This window comes from Nerophis lumbriciformis, linkage group LG18 (genome assembly GCF_033978685.3).
Source record: "Nerophis lumbriciformis linkage group LG18, RoL_Nlum_v2.1, whole genome shotgun sequence".
In the NCBI taxonomy this organism is placed as follows: domain Eukaryota; kingdom Metazoa; phylum Chordata; class Actinopteri; order Syngnathiformes; family Syngnathidae; genus Nerophis; species Nerophis lumbriciformis.
Genome location: NC_084565.2, coordinates 32860142 through 32879929, shown reverse-complemented (window position 1 = coordinate 32879929; position 19788 = coordinate 32860142). Strand labels below are relative to the sequence as shown.

Sequence of the window (19788 nt, the reverse complement as noted above, 5' to 3'; positions counted from 1 at the left end):
AAAATCGCCTGAATTGTAACTAGAGCATTTTATTTCTTGACGTTTATTGACGTCTTAATCGTCCCTCGCATAAGTCGTGAGAGATACGCGCAATGGACAGCAGGAGTGAGAGGAGAATGCTGCAACTGAGGAATCGCCTGGACATGCTAGGCTACACTGACCATCTGGGAGCTGACTCACTCTCACTTGTTGAGAGGCTTTTCTGGTACGAACTTTTTTTTTCTCCCTCCATCATCAATTGTCACTACAGAGTTGTTAAAGGTGTGCCGTGATATTCAGCCACATATACTGCTATACAACTTGGTCCCATACCTCAGAGCAGTGTTTTTCAACCTTTTTTTGTGCCAAGACACATTTTTTTCATTGAACAAATCCGAAGGCACACACAACACCAGCAGAAATCATTAAAAAAAATGAAACTCGATATTGACAATAAAAAGTTGTTGGATACCAGAATCAGAAATACTTTAATAATCCAAGAGGGGAAATTAACATTTTCAGCAGACTGTATCTCACGATAGTGTGCGCCGCGGCACAGTGGTTTAAAAACACTACCTCAGAATATCCTGAAGCCACTAAAGTCTCTCTTCAAGAGAACACTAAAAATTCTACACAAAAAGCCTATAAAGCAGGGGTGCTCACACTTTTTCTGCAGGCGAGCTACTTTTCAATTGATCAAGTCGTGGGGATCTACCTCATTCATATATATAATTTATATTTACTTATTTATGAAATATATGTTTTTGTTAATAAGTTAAAGGTGTTTAATGATAATGCAAGCATGTTTAACACATATAGTTAATATTGTTAATAAATTAAAGGTGTTTAATGATAATGCAATCATGTTTAACACATAATTAATATTGTTAATAAATTAAAGGTGTTTAATGATAATACAAGAATGTTTAATACATATAGTTAATATTGTTAATAAATTAAAGGTGTTTAATGATAGTACAAGTATGTTTAATACGTATAGTTAATATTGTTAACAAGTTAAAGGTGTTTAAAGATAATGCAAGCATGTTTAATACATATAGTTAATATTGTTAACAAGTTAAAGGTGTTTAATGATAATACAAGCATGTTTAATACATATAGTTAATATTATTAATAAGTTAGAGGTGTTTAAAGATAATACAAGCATGTTTAACACATATAGTTAATATAGTTAACAAGTTAAAGGTGTTTAATGATAATACAAGCATGTTTAACACATATAGTTAATATTGTTAATAAGTTAAAGGTGTTTAAAGATAATGCAAGCATGTTTAACACATATAGTTAATATTGTTAACAAGTTAAGGTGTTTAAAGATAATACAGGCATGTTTAACACATATAGATTCCTTTCTTTCATGAAGACAAGAATATAAGTTGGTGTATCACCTGATTCTGATGACTTGCATTGATTGGAATCAGACAGTGGTGCTAAAAACGTCCGCATTTTCGAATGGAGGAGAAAAAAGTCCTCCTTTCTGTCCAATACCACATGAAAGTGGTTGGTTTTTGGCATCTTATTTGTCCAGCTTCCGTACTCCTTTGTATACACTTTACAAGAAATACATTGTCGGCAAACTCCGTAGCTTGCTAGCTTGTGCACGCCAGCTTTCTGAGACTCTTGTTTTGTTAGCGCAACTGTGCAACTGTGCAGTCGGTCTTTGGAGTTTTGACGACAGGTACGGCGCCAGAGTCTGTTAAAATAAAGTGTTTCTCGCCTTCCAGTCGGTAATTTTAATGAGCTGGCAGCAGCCAGCGTCATCTCAGAAGACCCTCGGGTGCCGTGAATGTCAATCAAGTGACGAAAGTAACGTCATAGTGAAGATTTATGATCGCTCATTTTTAGGACTATTTTTTTAATGCCTGGCTGGTGATCGACTGACACACCCTCCGAGATCGACCGGTAGCTCGCGATCGACGTAATGAGCACCCCTGCTCTAAAGTATCATTATTGTAGCCTTTTAAGTAAATATAATATTTTGGATTTAGATAATTATCAGATATTCATGGGTGTTTGTCTCATCTTTAGAGTTCTGAATAATCTTGCTCCCCCTCCCTTGATTGATTTTAATAATTAAAAAAAAATAGCAGTTAAGTAAACACCAGAGGGGACTGCAACGTACAAAGGCGCAGGACTAAATTTGGCCAAATAGTGGGGTCTATCAGAGGCATACAGTCATGGAACAGGCTGCCAGCCTATGTCAGAAACTGTGACACCCATTTAACATGTAAAACTGCACTGAAACAGTAGTTGAAAACTAATCAGACATTCACGCACAATTACATAATCCACATGTTTTTGTTTGTTGTTTGTTTAACTTTTTTTTTTGTGTCCATGGTCTGCTTATGGTCTGCTTGTAATGTGTAATGTTTTATGATTAGTGTATTCTCTTGTATCATGACCTGTTGAATGTTTACTGTATTAACCTGCCTTAGGACAACGGATGAAAATTAGCTATTGTGCTAACTCCGGCATATTTACATTGTTGCTCTATGTTGATGAATATGCATTATTCAAATAATTAAATACATTATTGTCATCACTGCTGACTGTTCCTTATGTTGCAGCGATATGGTGCACACCACCGAAAGCCTGCGCAAAGCCAAGCGTTTGGCAGGCAAGTCTGAAAAAGAAATCCAGAACTGCGATGTTTTTCTGGAGCCATACAGAGCCGCTCATGATCAACTGGATAAGAAGAACCGAGAGCTTCAGATGGAGCTTCTGACTGTGAAGAGCGAAAAGGACCTTTTGGACAGAGGTAAGATGAAGGAGACTTGAGCATCATCATCAGTAGGTGTGTAACGATGCGTTTTGACGAGGCAGATTTTGTGGTTGCCGTGTCATTTTATTCAGAACGATAAGATGGAAAACGATTCAGTGAGTTTAAATCAATTCAGTAACTTTTTATCAAAAAAAATCAACCAGTGTGACTATGAAATAAATACTTGACAAATTTCCTATATTCCTGTTATTTTTTCTAAGGAAATTTCCGTAGATCACAGTGGTTTAAATCATCCATCCATTTTCTACCGCTTGTCCCTTATGGCAGTGGTATCCAACCACCGGTCCGGGGACCGGTACCAGTCCGTGACGCATTTTCTACCGGGCCGCAGAGAAACATTAAATCATTTATAAACGACTGCATTTTCTCCGACTTAACTTTCGCCTGTCCCACGGGACACACCAATAAGCTTGTTATAAATAATAAAACTCCTCATAGGAATTTTCCATTTGTTATATTTTTTTATAACTTTGTGACATGATACAATGCACATTAATGAACATATAAAATATAAATGTGACAGATTGTAGCCAAAGGCCGATTTCCATCCGCATCTCATTGCAAAGAAAGAAGTCCAGGGCTCCCACTAATTCAGCATTGTAGTGAGTTGTATTTTTCATGCACTTATTTTTGCTGTATGTATCTGGCACAAGTGGAAAGCAGGTCCCTGAAAATAATGCCTACATTAAACTGGTCCGTGGTGCAAAAAAGGTTGGGGACCACTACCTTATGAGGTCGCGGGGGGTGCTGGAGCCTATCTCAGCTGCACACGGGCCAGTGGTGGGCTGTCAAGGCCAGCAAGGCCTTCTCTGCTGGCCTAACATAACCAGAAATCATGATCATGATTAAAGATAAAAGTAATGGTTTTAATTTACATTCCCTAAATATCTAAAAGTATTCATATTCTCTTCGTCATATTATGCTCCTTCCAGAGCTGTTGTTTTTAGGTTATAGAGTTTTTATCCAATCAGAATTCAGCTCGCTTATGTTGCCATGCTGTGCGAAATCTGCTCGAGGCCTTCAGAATCAGAAATGCGGGCGTACGTGCGCTGTCAGTGAACGGACACAAACATTTGATAGACAGTTTTGATAGCCAATCAGATCACGAGTTGTTGTCAGTAAGGCCTTCCAGCTGGCCTAAAGCAGGTATAGATTGTGATGTTATGAGCTAGGTAACATAAGAACTCCATTATCCAGCATGCCACAGTATTGAAGAGAATGCCCAGTAGCCCCGTTTAGGATGCCGGCAGCTGGGTGTTTTTGATGAGCACGCTGTGGAGTAAACTTTAAGAACTCAGCCAACACGCCTCGTCTGCATCTTTGATGATTAGACAAGACAACACATATATTTGCAAGGCCATTTTCAGGAAGGATATTTAAAGAGAAACTATATCTTGCGAGACAATGTCGGCCAACCCCGGAAGAAATTATGTTATGGTATTTTGAGAGGTAACTATTGAAGTCGGACATCACTGAAGGCCTAGGTGGGAAACGCACGGTCCGCCACTGACACGGGCGGAAGGCGGGGTACACCCTGGGCAAGTCGCCACCTCATCGCAGGGCCAACACAGATAGACAGATCAAATAGACAAATCACCCAAGATAATTACTGTGACGTCCGGATATGTATCTTCATGCCCAGTGATCATGTCATACATTTCCTTCATCATGTACACGACACTCACAATAAAACATTGCAGTTCTCTGGGCAGATTAAATACCTTTAACTTCAGAGTCAGATATTCCACATTTTTAGAGCAGGAGTTTGAAATCATCTTACTGTGCATCATGTATGTTTAACGAGGGCAGCCGTTCCTCCTTCCGGAGTCTTGCCGCGGAGGTTGAAAGTCCGTCCATTATATTTGGATGGTACAGCGGCCGTGACAGCAACTTCATCCCCAGCTTCCGCCATCCTAGTCACGTTCGTTGTGTCCTTGAGCAAAACACTTCACCTTTGCTCCTGATAGGTCGTGGTTAGGGCCTTGCATGGCAGCTCGTGTGAATGTGGAAATAGTGTCAAAGCGCTTTGAGTACCTTGAAGGTAGAAAAGCGCTATACAAGTATGATCCATTTACCATTTTCCAGATACTTCCTCCTACCTCCAAAGACATGCACCTGGGGATAGGTTGATTGCCAACACTAAATTGACCCTGGTGTGCGAATATGTCTTGGCCCTGCAATAAGGTGGCGACTTGTCCAGGGTGTACCCCGCCTTCCGCCCAAGTGCAGCTAGGATAGGCTCCAGCACCCCCCGCGACCCTGAAAGGGACAAGCGGTAGAAAATGGATGGATGGACATACTGAACAGGGGGAAGATACAAGTTTTTAACTTCTTTCTGGTCTTTTTCATTGATAATTTTCTTTAATTATTAGTAAAGTTGATTGTTTTATTTTTTTCTTCATTTGATTGATTATTATGAATTTCCCAGCAGGCACATGACATTGCAACAACACTGTAAACTTGCTGAATAAGGTCCTAACGTTGAGCAACTCCAACGATAACGTTGAAACAACATTCTCTTTGACAACGTTTAATCACTGTTGGGTTCTGACTGTGATTTGACCATTGCAATTTGGTCATTTCCCAACCAACAACGTGCATTTCACATTTGATATCAATGTTGTCTCAAAGTACGGATACAACTGTTTTGCAACATTGTTTCGAAGTGATTTTTAAAGGACGTGTGTATAATCAATGTTGTATCAATTTATTGTGCCTGCTGGGTTGTCAGTAGTGTAACTGAAAGAGCTAACTAACTAAAGTCTACGGTCAGCTCCTCCCCGTCTGTCGCGCTTTGGTTTCGGGCTTATTGTCGTCTTTTGCCCCCGTCTGCAGCTGTTGGAGCCTCTGGTTTGCATAGCATGCTAGCTTGGAAAAGGACTCCAGTGTAGCTGAATCAAAACGTCCAAAATGTTTTTTATTAAGGTCGCCCGATCATAAAAAAAAAAATTCAGAGTAAATCATTTGAGCTCTGTACAAAAAGGTGAGCAAAATAAGTAAAAGTTGCCTTTGGGGAGCGCCAACTTGAATCTTTTCAAGTAATGTTTACGATCTTTAATTATTTAAAAAGTGCTAACAACAACTTTATATATAGTCTGTTGTGCTTTTCTATTATCGATAAAATCGATTAACTTTTAAATCAATGTTAGATCGATATATCTTCTGGAAGTCCAACAAGCCGAGAACACATTGAGTTTTTTTGATTTTTGGAATATAATCGATATATTGATCAATCGTTACACACCTAATCATCAGGCCATGGAGACACCATGAAACCACCTCTGTTTTGTTTCAGAGATGAAAATCTTCATCACAAAGCAGGAAGACGAGCTGTCTTCCCTGAAGTCTCTGAACAAGCAGTATATGCAGCAGGTCCGCTACCTGGAGAAGGACAGCAAAGAGAAAGCAAAGACTGTCCGTCAACTGCGGAAAAGGAATTCAAATGCAGTGGTGCAGTCGGGAGGTAGGCCTTGGATTGCAGTGTCTGCAATATGTTTTACTACAGTGGGTACGGAAAGTATTCAGACCCCTTTAAATGTATATTCTTTGTTTCATTGCAGCCATTTGCTAAAATCAAAAAAGTTAATTTTATTTCTTATTAATGAACACTCAGCACCCCATCTTGACAGAAAAAACTGAAATGTAGAAATCTTTGCAAATGTGTTCTAAAAGAAAAACTGAAATAAGACACAGTCATAAGTATTCAGACCCTTTGCTGTGTATTGAGTAGAAGTTCCATCTTGGTCTCATCAGACCAGAGAATCTTATTTCTCTTAATCTCAACGTTGTTCATCTGCTTTTTGACAGCCAGGTCTAGGAAGAGTTGTGGTAGTCCCAAATTTCTTCCATTTAGGGATTAGGCAGGTCGCTGTGCTCTTAGGAATCTTAAGTGCTGCAGAAATTATTGTGTAACCTTGGCCAGATCTGCACCTTGCCACAATTCTCTTTCTGAGCTCCTTGGGCAGTTCCTTTGACCTCATGATTCTCATTTACTCTGACATGTACTGTGAGCTGTAAGGTATTAGGTGTGTGCCTTTCCTAATCAAGTCCAATCAGTTTGATGAAACACAACTGGACTCCAATGAAGGAGCAGTAGCATCTCAAGGAGGATCAGAAGAAATGGACAGCATGTGAGTTAAATATGACTGTCACAGCAAAGAGTCTGAATACGTACGAACATGTGATATTTCACTTTTATCTTTTTAAATATATCTTTTTTTAATTATACATTTGTTTTTGTTTCTGCTGAGTGTACATGGATGAGAAATTAAACTTTTTGATTTGAGCAAATTGCTGCAATGAAACAAAGTGAAAAATATAAAGGGGTCTGAATACTTTCCGTACCCACTGTATTAATGACAGTAAAAATAAGAAAGGCAGTAAAGCACAATTTTGATATCGTAGATGAAAAAAGGATCAGCCCTCCTTCTCCTCGGTCGGCGCCTCATCCTGGTGATGATCCGTATGTAGCCGACATTTTGAAGCAGGCAGATGAAAGGTAAAAGATTAAACAATATGACGTGCATGATGATTGCAGATGTTGAGTTTGCCTGACATCCTAAAGCATTTAACTTCATTGACTTTTGAATTGTAGGATCTTTGAAATGCACGAAGAAGCGGCAAAATTAAAAGCGGATCTGGAAAATGCCCACGGACAAGTACAATTCTTAAATAACCATGTGAGTAAACGACACACACATGTGACTGTCATGGAGAACACTAGTTCAGAAGATGTGAGAGAGGCCTCTGTTTAGGGAATGTTAAAATCCAGGCTCAAAATACTGTTTTCTTTTTTTAAGCGGGAACTGCACTTTGTTTGGGAATCGTGCCTATCAGTCACAATCCTTATGTAAGACAAGAACACTGTTTTTTTTTAAAGGCTTTCTAACTCGTAAATAAACACTAGCAATAGTCGGCTAACAATGGACCCAATGGGAGTCGCTCTATTCCGCCTATAAAGCGCTGTAAAAAACATCCAAAAGCCTCCGTCCTCAGGTATTGTAGTAATGCAGCATCTCCTGCTGATGCAATTCCGTCCTTTCGTGCCTGTCCGGCCGCACCCCATCAACCCCAGCTCTCCACCTGTGCGTAGCGGAGTACCAAATTGTATGATCTGACTATATATTTACATTTGGCTGCCGGGGTGGTAGCCTGGATTTGGGCAGCTCAAATTCTCTTAAATAGGTCATGTGTGAGTAATTTTGTCTTTCTTATGAATTTCAATTTGGTTATGTGCTTTATTTTCTTTATTTTTGTTTGTCTTGTCAATTTTCATTATTAGTAATAGCTTTTTATTTGTGATACTACAAATATTTTGTGTGTTTATATGTGTATTTATATTTCTTTTTTCCAGGCTTACTAATATTGTTTTTTTAGTCACTGTATTCTATTTTATTTTATTTTGGAGGGTTGTTTTACAATGTTTTGAATGTTTTTGTGGGGGAAAAAGAACTGTACTGTATGTAATGTAGTAACAGACACATTTATAATAACATGTAATATTTACCTATTTTGCTCTTTGTAAGCATACGGCGGCTTATTTACTAATTTCACAGCCGCATCACAACGTTCACTTTTCCTTACTAATGGCAGACATCATGGGAGACAACAAAGACTTCATGGGAGACAACAAAGACTTCATGGGAGACAACAAAGACTTCATGGGAGACAACAAAGACTAAATGACAATTGATGATTAGGAAAAACATTTTTTTGAGTCTGAATATAACAAGGATAAGCTACACGTTTTAGAGGCTGTGTGCTAAACAGATCCAGCTTTAGTGAACCACTAAGCATCATGTAGGAGCATTGCTGAGTGCTGAAAAAGATATACAAACTACAAACATAATAAAACAAACATTTACTGTACAATGTCTGCTCTTACTGGGATGTCGACTGATGGGAGGTGTATATCTTCCGGTTTAGATGAAGTATTATACATAATCCCCATCCAGGTTAAAAAAAAAAAAAATGCCGCAAACAAGCGTATTTTTGAAATTTGCCATCTCCAGGTATTATTAGTTGAATGTCAAAGTTACCAACTTCTCGGTTTTGTCCACGGCCTTCTACTATCCAGGTGGGAGGCATGATTTAAAATCTAGAATTAACTGTTACCATCTCAGAGGCGTTGCAGCATCTCACGTCTGCATAAGATTGTTAGCTCTCTGTGATCAATGCGCCACTAAATATAGTCATGTCGCCAGGTGTAAATTGTTGGCGGTTTTTGGATGTTTTATTAAAGGGTTTCATTGGGGACGGCGTGGCGCAGTTGGAAGAGTGGCCATGCCAGCAACCTGAGGGTTCCTGGTTCGATCCCCACCTTCTACCAACCTAGTCATGTCTGTTGTGTCCTTGAGCAAGACACTTCACCCATGCTCCTGATGAGTCGTGGTTAGGGCCGTGCATGGCAGCTACCGCCATAAGTGTGTGTGAATGGGTGAAAAGTGTGGAAATAGTGTCAAAGCGCTTTGAGTACCTTGAAGGTAGAAAAGCGCTATACACGCTATTTTACCCATTTTTTTTTACCATTGACGGAATATTGTACTCCCATTAGCTACATCGTTAGCCATCTCGTACTTGCCATATTAACGACTTAGAATGCATGAAAAAGGAAAAATGTGTTCTTGTGAATGATAGGCAAAATTTCCCAAAAAAAGTGCAGTTCCATTTTAATTAAACAGAAGGCACTTTATCTACAGTCTTAGATTTTAATTTTAATATAATTGTTTTTATGATGATTGTATTCTATGATTTTGATTTGAATGATTATTTTTTATCATTATTTCATTTATATTTTTTTAAGTTTTTTGCGGTGTTTGTTACTTAGATTGACGACATGCAAGAGGCCAACAACCAACTAAAGAGGAAGTTAGAGGGAGCGCAGCAGAAATACTCTACCAAAGTAGCTGACCTTACCTCAAAGAACCGTGAGCTGTGCGGCGAGTTCGTGGCCATACTTGACCTCGCCAGGCAGATGGAACTAGACAACAAGCAAAAGTTGAAAACGGCTGATACGAAATTTCAAGATATGGATGTGAGATAGCGGGAAGGCCTGGAAGAAAACAAACTGAAAATAAACTAGATCCATAAGTGATGATTGGTTTCTTTCTCCTCCAGGAAGTTGTGCAAAAGCAAAAAGAAGTAATTAGAGATTTGGAGGATGAACTGGGGAAAATAAGTGTGGTGAGGGACACAGTTTTATTTTTCATTTGAAACCAAGTTGTATGAGGTATTACAATAGTTCTATAACCAACACACAATAATTCTGTTTTACAGGATGGCCAAACTCCTGCTCCCGCAGATGGACATGGACACGAAACGAAGGAAGTTGACCATCAGAACGTCGCCCACGGTGTAAGGCTGATTTGATATGGTCTTGAACGTGCAATAACATATAGTATTACCTGGGCGTTTGCCTTGTACAACCAGGAGGAGACTTGGGGCAGGCCTAGGACGCGTTGGAGGGACTATGTGTCATAGCTGGTCTAGGAAAGCATTTATGGACCCCAGTGGAACAAGAGTTGTCTCACTTTTTTTGTTGCTATCATTCTGAATAATGGGAATTTGTGTTTCAGGAGTTTGAGTTCATAAAATCTCATCTTGGAGAACAGTTGGTAGAGCTGAGAGGACAGAATAAGAAATTAGAGGGAATGGTGGATTTCCTCGGGGCTGAGAAAAGCAGACTGCAGGACAAAGTGGAGAAGTTGATGTCATTTGGTAAGCTGAATTGCTTGCCGATTGTTAGTGCAGTCCTTGTTCTTCCTGAATTAATTGGTGATCAAAATCGCTGTCTTCCAGAAAAAGTCTTAGTCCTGGATTTGGAGGGCATGCGAAATAGACATGGCATTTGCCGATTGGAGTGCTCGTCATCTCGTCTGGATGCTTTTGTCAAGAGTCTGGAGGAGGAGAGGGATCACTATCGACAGGAAGTTGAACACTATAAAGTCTTTGGAGCAAGAAGCCCCAGTCACAGTCCAGGCAAGCAGAAGAGTCCAAAAAGCCAGGTAATCAATTTTAGATCAATTTAAGAGAAAAAAATCAAAGAAGCTGCAGGATCTTGACTGCTGTGTTTGGACTCGTTGGTCAACACTATATTTCCTCAGCATGACCACAAAAGCTCTAATCCATCTGCTGAAATATTGAATCTGAAAGATGCGCTCAGACTGGCCAATGAAAAACTCCAGCAGGTGACAGCTGAAAAACAGTCGCTGATGGGAGAACTGAAGGTCAGAGATTTGATTTAATACTTGAATTATTAACTTCACGCAATATTTCCAAACCAGTAACAAAAACACTTGCAGCAGACGAAAAGCTCTGCATGGATAGAGTCAAACATCCAGCAGGTGACGGATGAAAAAGAAGCAGCTATGGAGAACAATATGGTTAGTACCAATGGCTCTCTTGTATGTCTGTATGGCAGCTAGAGTGGCTTTGCTTTGTATGAACATCACTTTCAAATGCCTTGTGCTAGACGATGAGTTGACAGCATACAGTTTTTAGCTTACTGGCTAGAACTACTTGACTTGGGGTCATACTATGATTTTTTTTCTTCATGTAAAACACTTCCTTGTGGTCTACTTAACATCTAATGGTGGTTCTCTGGACAAAAATTGGCATAGATTTTGTTTTAAGCCGCTTTTTGACAAACTGTCTCTTTAGAATGTGCCGCTTTTGCGGGCGGTTTTATTTACGTGCTGCGTCGCCACACCGCTATGTTTTTTAGTTTTTAGCGCTTCTTTATCGAGTCTACTGATAGATATACAGGTGAAATTAAAAAAAAATTATATTTCGTCCATACATGTCAGCAATTCAACTTCAAATGTGAAACTAATATATGAAATACACTCATTACATGCAAAGTGAGATATGTCAAACCTTTATTTGTTATAATTTTGATGATAGAGGCTTAAAGTTTTTAAAAATCCACAATTTTCAGAGAAAATCATTAAAATTATATCAAAAGAAGGTTTGAAATATGTTGAGTTGCATGTTGTTAGCCCATGTTATATACTTGTTTCACCTTTTAAATCTAATTGCTGGAAAAACGAGCCTTTGCACATGTCTATGAAGGTTCTCATTCATCCAGGTCACTGTCATCTCAGGGCATTCAATTGATTGCAACTGGACTGTTTGGTTTGTTTTAGAAGACGTTTCGCCGCTCATCCAAGTAGGCTTCATCTGTTCGTGCTCATAGACTTAGATTGGGCAGATCTCCTTTGCACGATATTCAAATTGTTTTGAGTTTCACCTGTAAAGTACCTTACTTTTTATTAAAAATGACAACAACTGAGGATTCAGCATGCATGTGCATGTACAAGCCAGTCTGCCCCACAACAAGAGGATAGACAAAAATAAGGAACTTATTGACTACAACTATGCACTACAACTAGATAAAAATGGTGGACTCGCGCAAAGCTTTTCGGGTAAACATCTACCATATATGGAGATAGCCACAGACGTAACTAAGGCAAAATACGTCACTATCGTCTCAAATTCCAAACAACTTGTTTGGAGCAAGTTTGGAAGAAGCCTAGATTGTTTTATAAATATCTGGACTTATGGGGATCCCAAATACACAACAGGTACCAACAGGTAAGAAAAGTTGGTTTTGCACAATAGGACCCCTTTAAGTTTAAACCATTTGGGATTTGTTTTATGGACCTGTGTTCCAAGCCCCGGCACAGTGCAGGCTGGAGATGTTTAGACATTTACGCAGTCTCCTGTTTTATGTTCTTCTTAATTTTCTCCATGTGGTACACAAAAAAATAATATTTCAACGAGTGTTGTCTAAACTGACCTATGCCTGCCAATGTTTTTGATCATTATCATTTCACAGCAAGAGCAACTCACACAGTCTTCTAAAAACCTCAACCTGAAAGACGAACATAAGCAGATAGAAGAAAAACTCCAGCTGGTGTTGGGTGAAAAACAGTCGCTTATGGATAAATGTCAGGTGAGTATAGTAATATTAATAATGTCCGTAGTGCTATAACGGTACACGCTTTTGACTGTCATGGCAGAGGCTACGGTATGACTTTGATTACCGGACTGGGTTTTGTCAGGAAGGGAATCCAGCGTAAAACTAAGACAATCCATGCAATTGCCTTGCTGACAAAGCAGAAAATGAAAAAAAGTAGAACTTCCTGTTTATGTATTTTTAAGTTTGGATTTCTCAAATGTTAGCAAATGGAGTTGCAGTGTGAGCAACACAGCTCGGAATTGATAAGCCTGAAAGAGGAGCTCAGACTGGCTGAAGAAAATAAGCGTCGGGTGACGGCTGAAAAAGACTCAGTAATGGAGGAAGTTCAAGTTAGTACAGCAGGACATTGGATGTACTTTAGTTTTTTCCGACACATCTCTGTATAACTTTGGATATTTATTTTGAACGATAGCAAAAGCACACCTTAGAAATACAGACCCTTAAAGAGGGGCACAACCTGGCAGAAGACAAAACCCAGCAAGCAACGACTGAAAAAGAGTCACTGAAAGGGAAATTAACGGTTAGTATAGACTTGTTTTGGCATGATATTTTACAAATCTAATCAAACCTATCAATTTCTTACAAATGGAGCAGCAGCATCAACAGGATCTCTCAAAAACATCTGATGAAATCTCAAAACTAAAAGAAGAGCTCAAACTGTCCAAAGCAAAAACAGAGCAAGTGACCGCTGAAAAAGACTCACTGGCAGAGGAGCTGAAGGTCGGACTTGTATAAAATCTAAATACATCATGATATAGTTTACACATACAATATAATGCATTTGTAAACACTGGATTTCCATAGGAAATTCAGCGGCAGCATGGGGAGCACAACTCAGAAACATCTGCTGAAATCTTAAAACTGAAGGAGCAGCTTAATCTGGCAGAGAAGAAAGTCCAAGAGGTTATTTCAGAAAAAGGCATACATATAGAAGAACTGAAGGTTAGTACTAGTGGACTGCCTGGGTTGTTACACATGTTGAATGTTACATAAATGAATACACAACATTTCCCAATTCATAGGAAATGCAACTGGTGCAGGAGGAACAGAAGTCTGCTGCAATTTCCAACTTGGAAGAGGAGCTCAAACGGGCCAAAGAAAAAATTGAGCAGTTCACGAAAGTAACTGAGGTTGGTAACTGATGACACATCTGTAATTTTTATGGACTGGATCGTCACAAATAGGACAGACATGAAGTTGCTAAAATGACACGACTCCCAAGAAAATACAGGTGGAACGGGAGCAGTTGAACTTAAATGCATCTGAAGAAGCGTTAAACTTCAAAGAAGAGCTTAAACAGGCAGAAGAAAAAATCCAGCAAGTGATGGCTGAAAAAGACTCACTGATGGAAGAGCTTAAGGTTAGTACTGCAGGACTTTTTGTGTAAATTATATTGTAGTAGTTCATATCACAGACATTATGTGCAGCGGTCCACAAGTTTTGAACTTGCCAAAACATTACATTAATTCACAAATTTTAGCAAAAGGAGCTGCAGCATGAGCAACATTCTTCGACTACATCTGAGGAACTCTCCAACCTAAAAGAGGAGCTCAGACAGGAAAAAGACAAAATCCAGAAAGTGATGGATGAAAAAGTTGCACAAATGGAAGAATTCAAGGTTAGTAGTGTGTTGTTACACATCTATGCAATACATTGGATCTGAAACAAATACACTTCATTCACAGCAAAGGCAGCTGCAGAGTGACGGCCGCGACTCAAAAACAGTTGCTGACATTTTAAATCTGAAAGAGGGGCTGAACCTGGCAGAAGAAAAATATAAGCAGGTGACAGCAGAAAAAGACTCACTGGTGAAGGATTTGGAGGTTAGTACCAAAATACTTCCTATGGTATGCATCTATACTTCCATCATGTTTATTTGACAAATATAACCCAACTCGACAATAAAAAAGTTACTGATATTTAGCAAGTGCAGCAACAGAAAGAACAGGAAATCTCAAAAGCATCTGATGAAATCTTAAAACTAAAGAAGCAGCTCACACTGACAGAAGAGAAAGTTAATGAGATGGCTTCAGAAAAAGAGGCAGAAATAGAGGCACTGAGGGTAAGTACCGGAGGACTTTGAGTGTCGTTACACATGTTACCCTTTACATAAATGAATAATAAAAACTCAAATCATCGGCAGCATGAGGAGAACAGCTCAACAGCTGCAGAAATCTTAAAACTGAAGAAGCTGCTTAATCTGTCAAAAGAGAAAGTCCTAGAAGTGTCTTCAAAAAAAGATGCTGAAATGGAAGAACTGAAGGTTAGTAGTGGAGGACTTTTTGTGTTGTTACATATGTTGGATCTTTATATAAATGAATAATATACACATCTTTTTAAAACTGAAGAACCAGCTCGAACTGACAGAAGGGAAAGCCCAGGAGGTGGCTTCTGAAAAAGATGCAAAAATCGAAGAACTGAAGGTAAGTACTGGAGTACTTTTTGTGTTGTTACGTGTGTTGGATCTTTACATAAATGAAAAATACACCCATCTTAAAACTGAAGAACCAGCTCAAAATGACAGAAGACAAAGTCCACGAGGTGGCTTCAGAGAAAGACGCAGAAATGGAGGAACTGAGGGTAAGTACCAGAGGACTTTGAGTGTCGTTACAAATGTTACCCTTTACATAAATGAATAATACACACATCTCAAAACTCAAATCATCGGCAGCATGAGGAGAACAGCTCAACATCTGCAGAAATCCTAAAACTGAAGAAGCAGCTTAATCAGGCACAAGAGAAAGTCCAAGAGGTGGCTTCAAAAAAAGATGCAGAAATAGAAGAACTGAAAGTTAGTAGTGGAGGACTTTGTGTGTTGTTACATATATTGGATCTTTATATAAATGAATAATATGCACATCTTAAATCTGAAGTACCAGCTCAAACTGACAGAAGAGAAAGTCCATGAGGTGGCTTCAGAGAAAGACGCAGAAATGGAGGAGCTGAAGGTAAGTACCGGAGGACTTTGAGTGTCATTACACATGTTGCATCTTTACATAAAGGAATAATGCACACATCTCAAAACTCAAATCATCGGCAGCAAGAGGAGAACAACTCAACATCTGCAGAAATCTTAAAACTGAAGAACCAGCTCAAACTGACAGAAGAGAAAGTCCAAGAGGTGGCTTCAGAAAAAGACGCAAAAATCGAAGAACTGGAGGTAAGTACTGGAGTACTTGTTGTGTTGTTACATAGGTTGGATTTTACATAAATGAATAATGCACACATCTGAAAACTGAAGGACCAGCTCAAACTGACAGAAGAAAAAGTCCATGAGGTGGCTTCAGAGAAAGACGCAGAAATGGAAGAACTGAAGGTAAGTACTGGAGGACTTTGAGTGTCGTTACACATGTTGTATGTTTACATAAATGAATAATACACACATCTCAATACTCAACTCATTGGCAGCATGAGGAGAACAGCTCAACAGCTGCAGAAATCTTAAAACTGAAGAAGCAGCTTAATCTGTCAAAAGAGAAAGTCCTAGAGGTGTCTTCAAAAAAAGATGCTGAAATGGAAGAACTGAAGGTTAGTAGTGGTGGACTTTTTGTGTTGTTACATATGTTGGATCTTTACATAAATGAATAATATACACATCTTTTTAAAACTGAAGAACCAGCTCAAACTGACAGAAGAGAAAGTCCAGGAGGTGGCTTCTGAAAAAGATGCAAAAATCGTAGAACTGAAGGTAAGTACTGGAGTACTTTTTGTTTTGTTACATGTGTTGGATCTTTACATAAATGAAAAATACACCCATCTTAAAACTGAAGAACCAGCTCAAAATGACAGAAGACAAAGTCCACGAGGTGGCTTCAGAGACAGACGCAAAAATCGAAGAACTGGAGGTAAGTACTGGAGTACTTTTTGTGTTGTTACATGTGTTGGATCTTTACATATATGAAAAATACACCCATCTTAAAACTGAAGAACCAGCTCAAAATGACAGAAGACAAAGTCCACGAGGTGGCTTCAGAGAAAGACGCAGAAATGGAGGAACTGAAGGTAAGTACCAGAGGACTTTGAGTGTTGCTACAAATGTTACCCTTTACATAAATGAATAATACACACATCTCAAAACTCAAATCATCGGCAGCATGAGGAGAACAGCTCTACATCTGCAGAAATCTTAAAACTGAAGAAGCAGCTTAATCAGGCAAAAGAGAAAGTCCAAGAGGTGGCTTCAAAAAAAGATGCAGAAATGGAAGAACTGAAAGTTAGTAGTGGAGGACTTTGTGTGTTGTTACATATATTGGATCTTTATATAAATGAATAATATGCACATCTTAAATCTGAAGTACCAGCTCAAACTGACAGAAGAGAAAGTCCATGAGGTGGCTTCAGAGAAAGACGCAGAAATGGAGGAACTGAAGGTAAGTACCGGAGGACTTTGAGTGTCATTACACGTGTTGCATCTTTACATAAAGTAATAATGCACACATCTCAAAACTCAAATCATCGGCAGCAAGAGGAGAACAACTCAACATCTGCAGAAATCTTAAAACTGAAGAACCAGCTCAAACTGACAGAAAAGAAAGTCCAAGAGGTGGCTTCAGAAAAAGACGCAAAAATCGAAGAACTGGAGGTAAGTACTGGAGTACTTGTTGTGTTGTTACATAGGTTGGATTTTACATAAATGAATAATACACACATCTGAAAACTGAAGGACCAGCTCAAACTGACAGAAGAAAAAGTCCATGAGGTGGCTTCAGAGAAAGACGCAGAAATGGAAGAACTGAAGGTAAGTACTGGAGGACTTTGAGTGTCGTTACACAATTTGTATGTTTACATAAATGAATAATACACACATCTCAATACTTAACTCATTGGCAGCATGAAAAGCACAACTCAACATCTGCAGAAATCTTAAAACTGAAGAAGCAGCTTAATCTGGCACAAGAGAAAGTCCAAGATGTGGCTTCAGAAAAAGATGCAGAAATGGAAGAACTGAAGGTTAGTAGTGGATTACTTTTTGTGTTGTTACATATGTTGGATTAATAATACACACATCTTAAAACTGAAGAACCAGCTCAAACTGACAGAAGAGAAAGCCCAGGAGGTGGCTTCAGAGAAAGACTCAGAAATGGAGGAACTGAAGGTAAGTACTGGAATACCTTTTGTTGTTACATATGTTGGATTTTACATAAATTAATAATACACACATCTCAAACTCAACTCATCGGCAGCATGAGAGGCTCAACTCAACATCTGCAGAAATCCTAAAACTGAAGAAACAGCTTAATCAGGCACAAGAGAAAGTCCAAGATGTGGCTTTAGAAAAAGATGCAGAAATTGAAGAACTGCAGGTTAGTACCGGATGACTTTTTGTGTTGTTACATATGTTGAATCTTTACTTAAATGAATAATACACACATCTTAAAACTGAAGAACCAGCTCAAACTGACAGGAGAGAAAGCCCAGGAGGTGGCTTCAGAGAAAGACTCAGAAATGGAGGAACTGAAGGTAAGTACTGGAGGACTCAGAGTCTCATTACACATGTATGTTTACATAAATGAATAATACACACATCTCAAAACTCAATTCATCGATAGCATGAGAAGCACAACTCAACATCTGCAGAAATCTTAAAACTGAAGAAGCAGCTTAATCAGGCACAAGAGAAAGTCCAAGAGTTGGCTTCAGAAAAAGATGCAGAAATGGAAGTACTGAAGGTTAGTAGTGGATGACTTTTTGTGTTGTTAACATATGGTGGATCCTTACATATTACATAAACTAATTATATGCACATCTTAAAACTGAAGAACAAGCTTAAACTGACTGAAGAGAAAGTCCAAGAGGAGGCTTCGGAAAAAGACACAGAAATGGAGGAACTGAAGGTAAGTACTGGAGGCGTTGAGCGTCATTACACATTTTGGATAGTTGCATAAATGAACTATACATATACATCAAAACTCAAATCATTGGCAGCATGAGAAGCAGAGTTCAACATCTGCAGAAATCTTAAAACTGAAGAAGCAGCTTAATCTGGCAAAAGAAAAAGTCAAAGATGTGGCTTCACCCAAATGATAATATAAATACATTTAATAAAGTCAAATACAAATAATGCTTCGGCCCGGCTGCACCAAATGATAATATAAATACATTTAATAAATTCAAATACAAATAAGGCAACAAGAGAAGTATCCTACACTTCTCTTTTGTTAAGTAAATCTGAACAGCCGATATGGGCATCTACATCAACTATATGATTTGCCTGAGAAGCTGAACAGGACAAAAAAAAAACAAGATGTGGCTTCAGAAAAAGATGCAGAAATTGAAGAACTGAATGTTAGTACTGGACCACTTTGAGTGCTGTAACACATGTTGGAACTTTACATAAATAATTCATCTTAAAACTGAAGAACCAGCTCAAACTGACAGAAGAGAAAGTCCAAGAGGTGTCTTCAGAAAAAGATGCAGAATTTGAAGAACTGAAAGTAAGTATGCAGAACATTGAATTTCACATGTTGAATCTTTACATAAATTAATCATACACACATCTAAAAACTCAAATCATCGACAGCATGAAAAGCGCAACTCAACATCTGCAGACGTCTTAAAACTGAAGCAGCAGCTTAATCAGGCAAAAGAGAAAGTCCAAGAGGTGGCTTCAAAAAAAGACGCAGAATTGGGGGAACTGAAGGTTAGTAGTTCGATCATTACACTTTTTGGATCTTTACATAAATCAATACTTTATATTTCAAAATCCATAGCAAAAGCAGCTGGAGAATGAGGAACAGAAGTTAATGGAGATTGCGAACTTGGAAGAGGAGCTGAGACTGGCAGAAGAAAAAATCCAGGAGGTGATGGATGAAAAAGACGCTGAAATGAAGGAACAGAAAAAAGAGCTCAAACTGGCCCCCAAAAAAATCCAGCAGATAATAGCTGAAAAAGACTCACTGATGGAAGAAGTGAAGGTTAGTAGTACAGGACCTCCCTGTTTTGTTGTACCAACTGTCTTTATAATCAATTCACTGTGTATGCATCATTATAACAGTCGTGAATAAATTAACCTACAGTATGCAGTAAT

The 19788-nt window shown here is 38.7% G+C and overlaps 1 protein-coding gene across 13 annotated transcripts in view; it reads left to right on the top strand.

The window, feature by feature from the left end:
• The first annotated feature begins 56 nt into the window (after positions 1-56).
• Positions 57-19788, top strand: part of LOC133617838 (uncharacterized) — a 48141-nt gene continuing 28409 nt past the window's right edge. For 10 of the 13 annotated variants that reach the window (XR_009817074.2, XR_012050954.1, XR_012050953.1 and 7 more), the window contains exons 1-46: positions 57-205; positions 2568-2758; positions 6078-6245; positions 7187-7280; positions 7377-7461; positions 9609-9815; positions 9899-9964; positions 10058-10135; positions 10357-10498; positions 10580-10785; positions 10885-11007; positions 11083-11163; positions 12618-12734; positions 12965-13090; positions 13174-13281; positions 13356-13481; positions 13566-13703; positions 13784-13891; positions 13984-14121; positions 14242-14379; positions 14447-14584; positions 14686-14823; positions 14905-15024; positions 15110-15184; positions 15267-15341; positions 15433-15552; positions 15635-15709; positions 15802-15921; positions 16003-16077; positions 16170-16289; positions 16375-16449; positions 16532-16606; positions 16689-16763; positions 16855-16974; positions 17057-17131; positions 17224-17343; positions 17425-17499; positions 17592-17711; positions 17782-17856; positions 17945-18064; positions 18147-18221; positions 18311-18430; positions 18521-18595; positions 19121-19195; positions 19282-19401; positions 19472-19675. Coding sequence is in view for 8 of the 13 variants with exons in the window: in XM_061978128.2 (XP_061834112.2) it covers positions 93-205; positions 2568-2758; positions 6078-6245; positions 7187-7280; positions 7377-7461; positions 9609-9815; positions 9899-9964; positions 10058-10135; positions 10357-10498; positions 10580-10785; positions 10885-11007; positions 11083-11163; positions 12618-12734; positions 12965-13090; positions 13174-13281; positions 13356-13481; positions 13566-13703; positions 13784-13891; positions 13984-14121; positions 14242-14379; positions 14447-14584; positions 14686-14823; positions 14905-15024; positions 15110-15184; positions 15267-15341; positions 15433-15552; positions 15635-15709; positions 15802-15921; positions 16003-16077; positions 16170-16289; positions 16375-16449; positions 16532-16606; positions 16689-16763; positions 16855-16974; positions 17057-17131; positions 17224-17343; positions 17425-17499; positions 17592-17711; positions 17782-17856; positions 17945-18064; positions 18147-18221; positions 18311-18430; positions 18521-18595; positions 19121-19195; positions 19282-19401; positions 19472-19675 (5208 nt within the window). In the remaining 5 variants the exon portion in view is untranslated. The remainder of the gene's footprint in view (positions 206-2567; positions 2759-6077; positions 6246-7186; positions 7281-7376; positions 7462-9608; positions 9816-9898; positions 9965-10057; positions 10136-10356; positions 10499-10579; positions 10786-10884; positions 11008-11082; positions 11164-12617; positions 12735-12964; positions 13091-13173; positions 13282-13355; positions 13482-13565; positions 13704-13783; positions 13892-13983; positions 14122-14241; positions 14380-14446; positions 14585-14685; positions 14824-14904; positions 15025-15109; positions 15185-15266; positions 15342-15432; positions 15553-15634; positions 15710-15801; positions 15922-16002; positions 16078-16169; positions 16290-16374; positions 16450-16531; positions 16607-16688; positions 16764-16854; positions 16975-17056; positions 17132-17223; positions 17344-17424; positions 17500-17591; positions 17712-17781; positions 17857-17944; positions 18065-18146; positions 18222-18310; positions 18431-18520; positions 18596-19120; positions 19196-19281; positions 19402-19471; positions 19676-19788) is intronic. The other 3 variants (XM_061978126.2, XM_061978129.2, XM_061978130.2) reach the window with 3 other exon arrangements.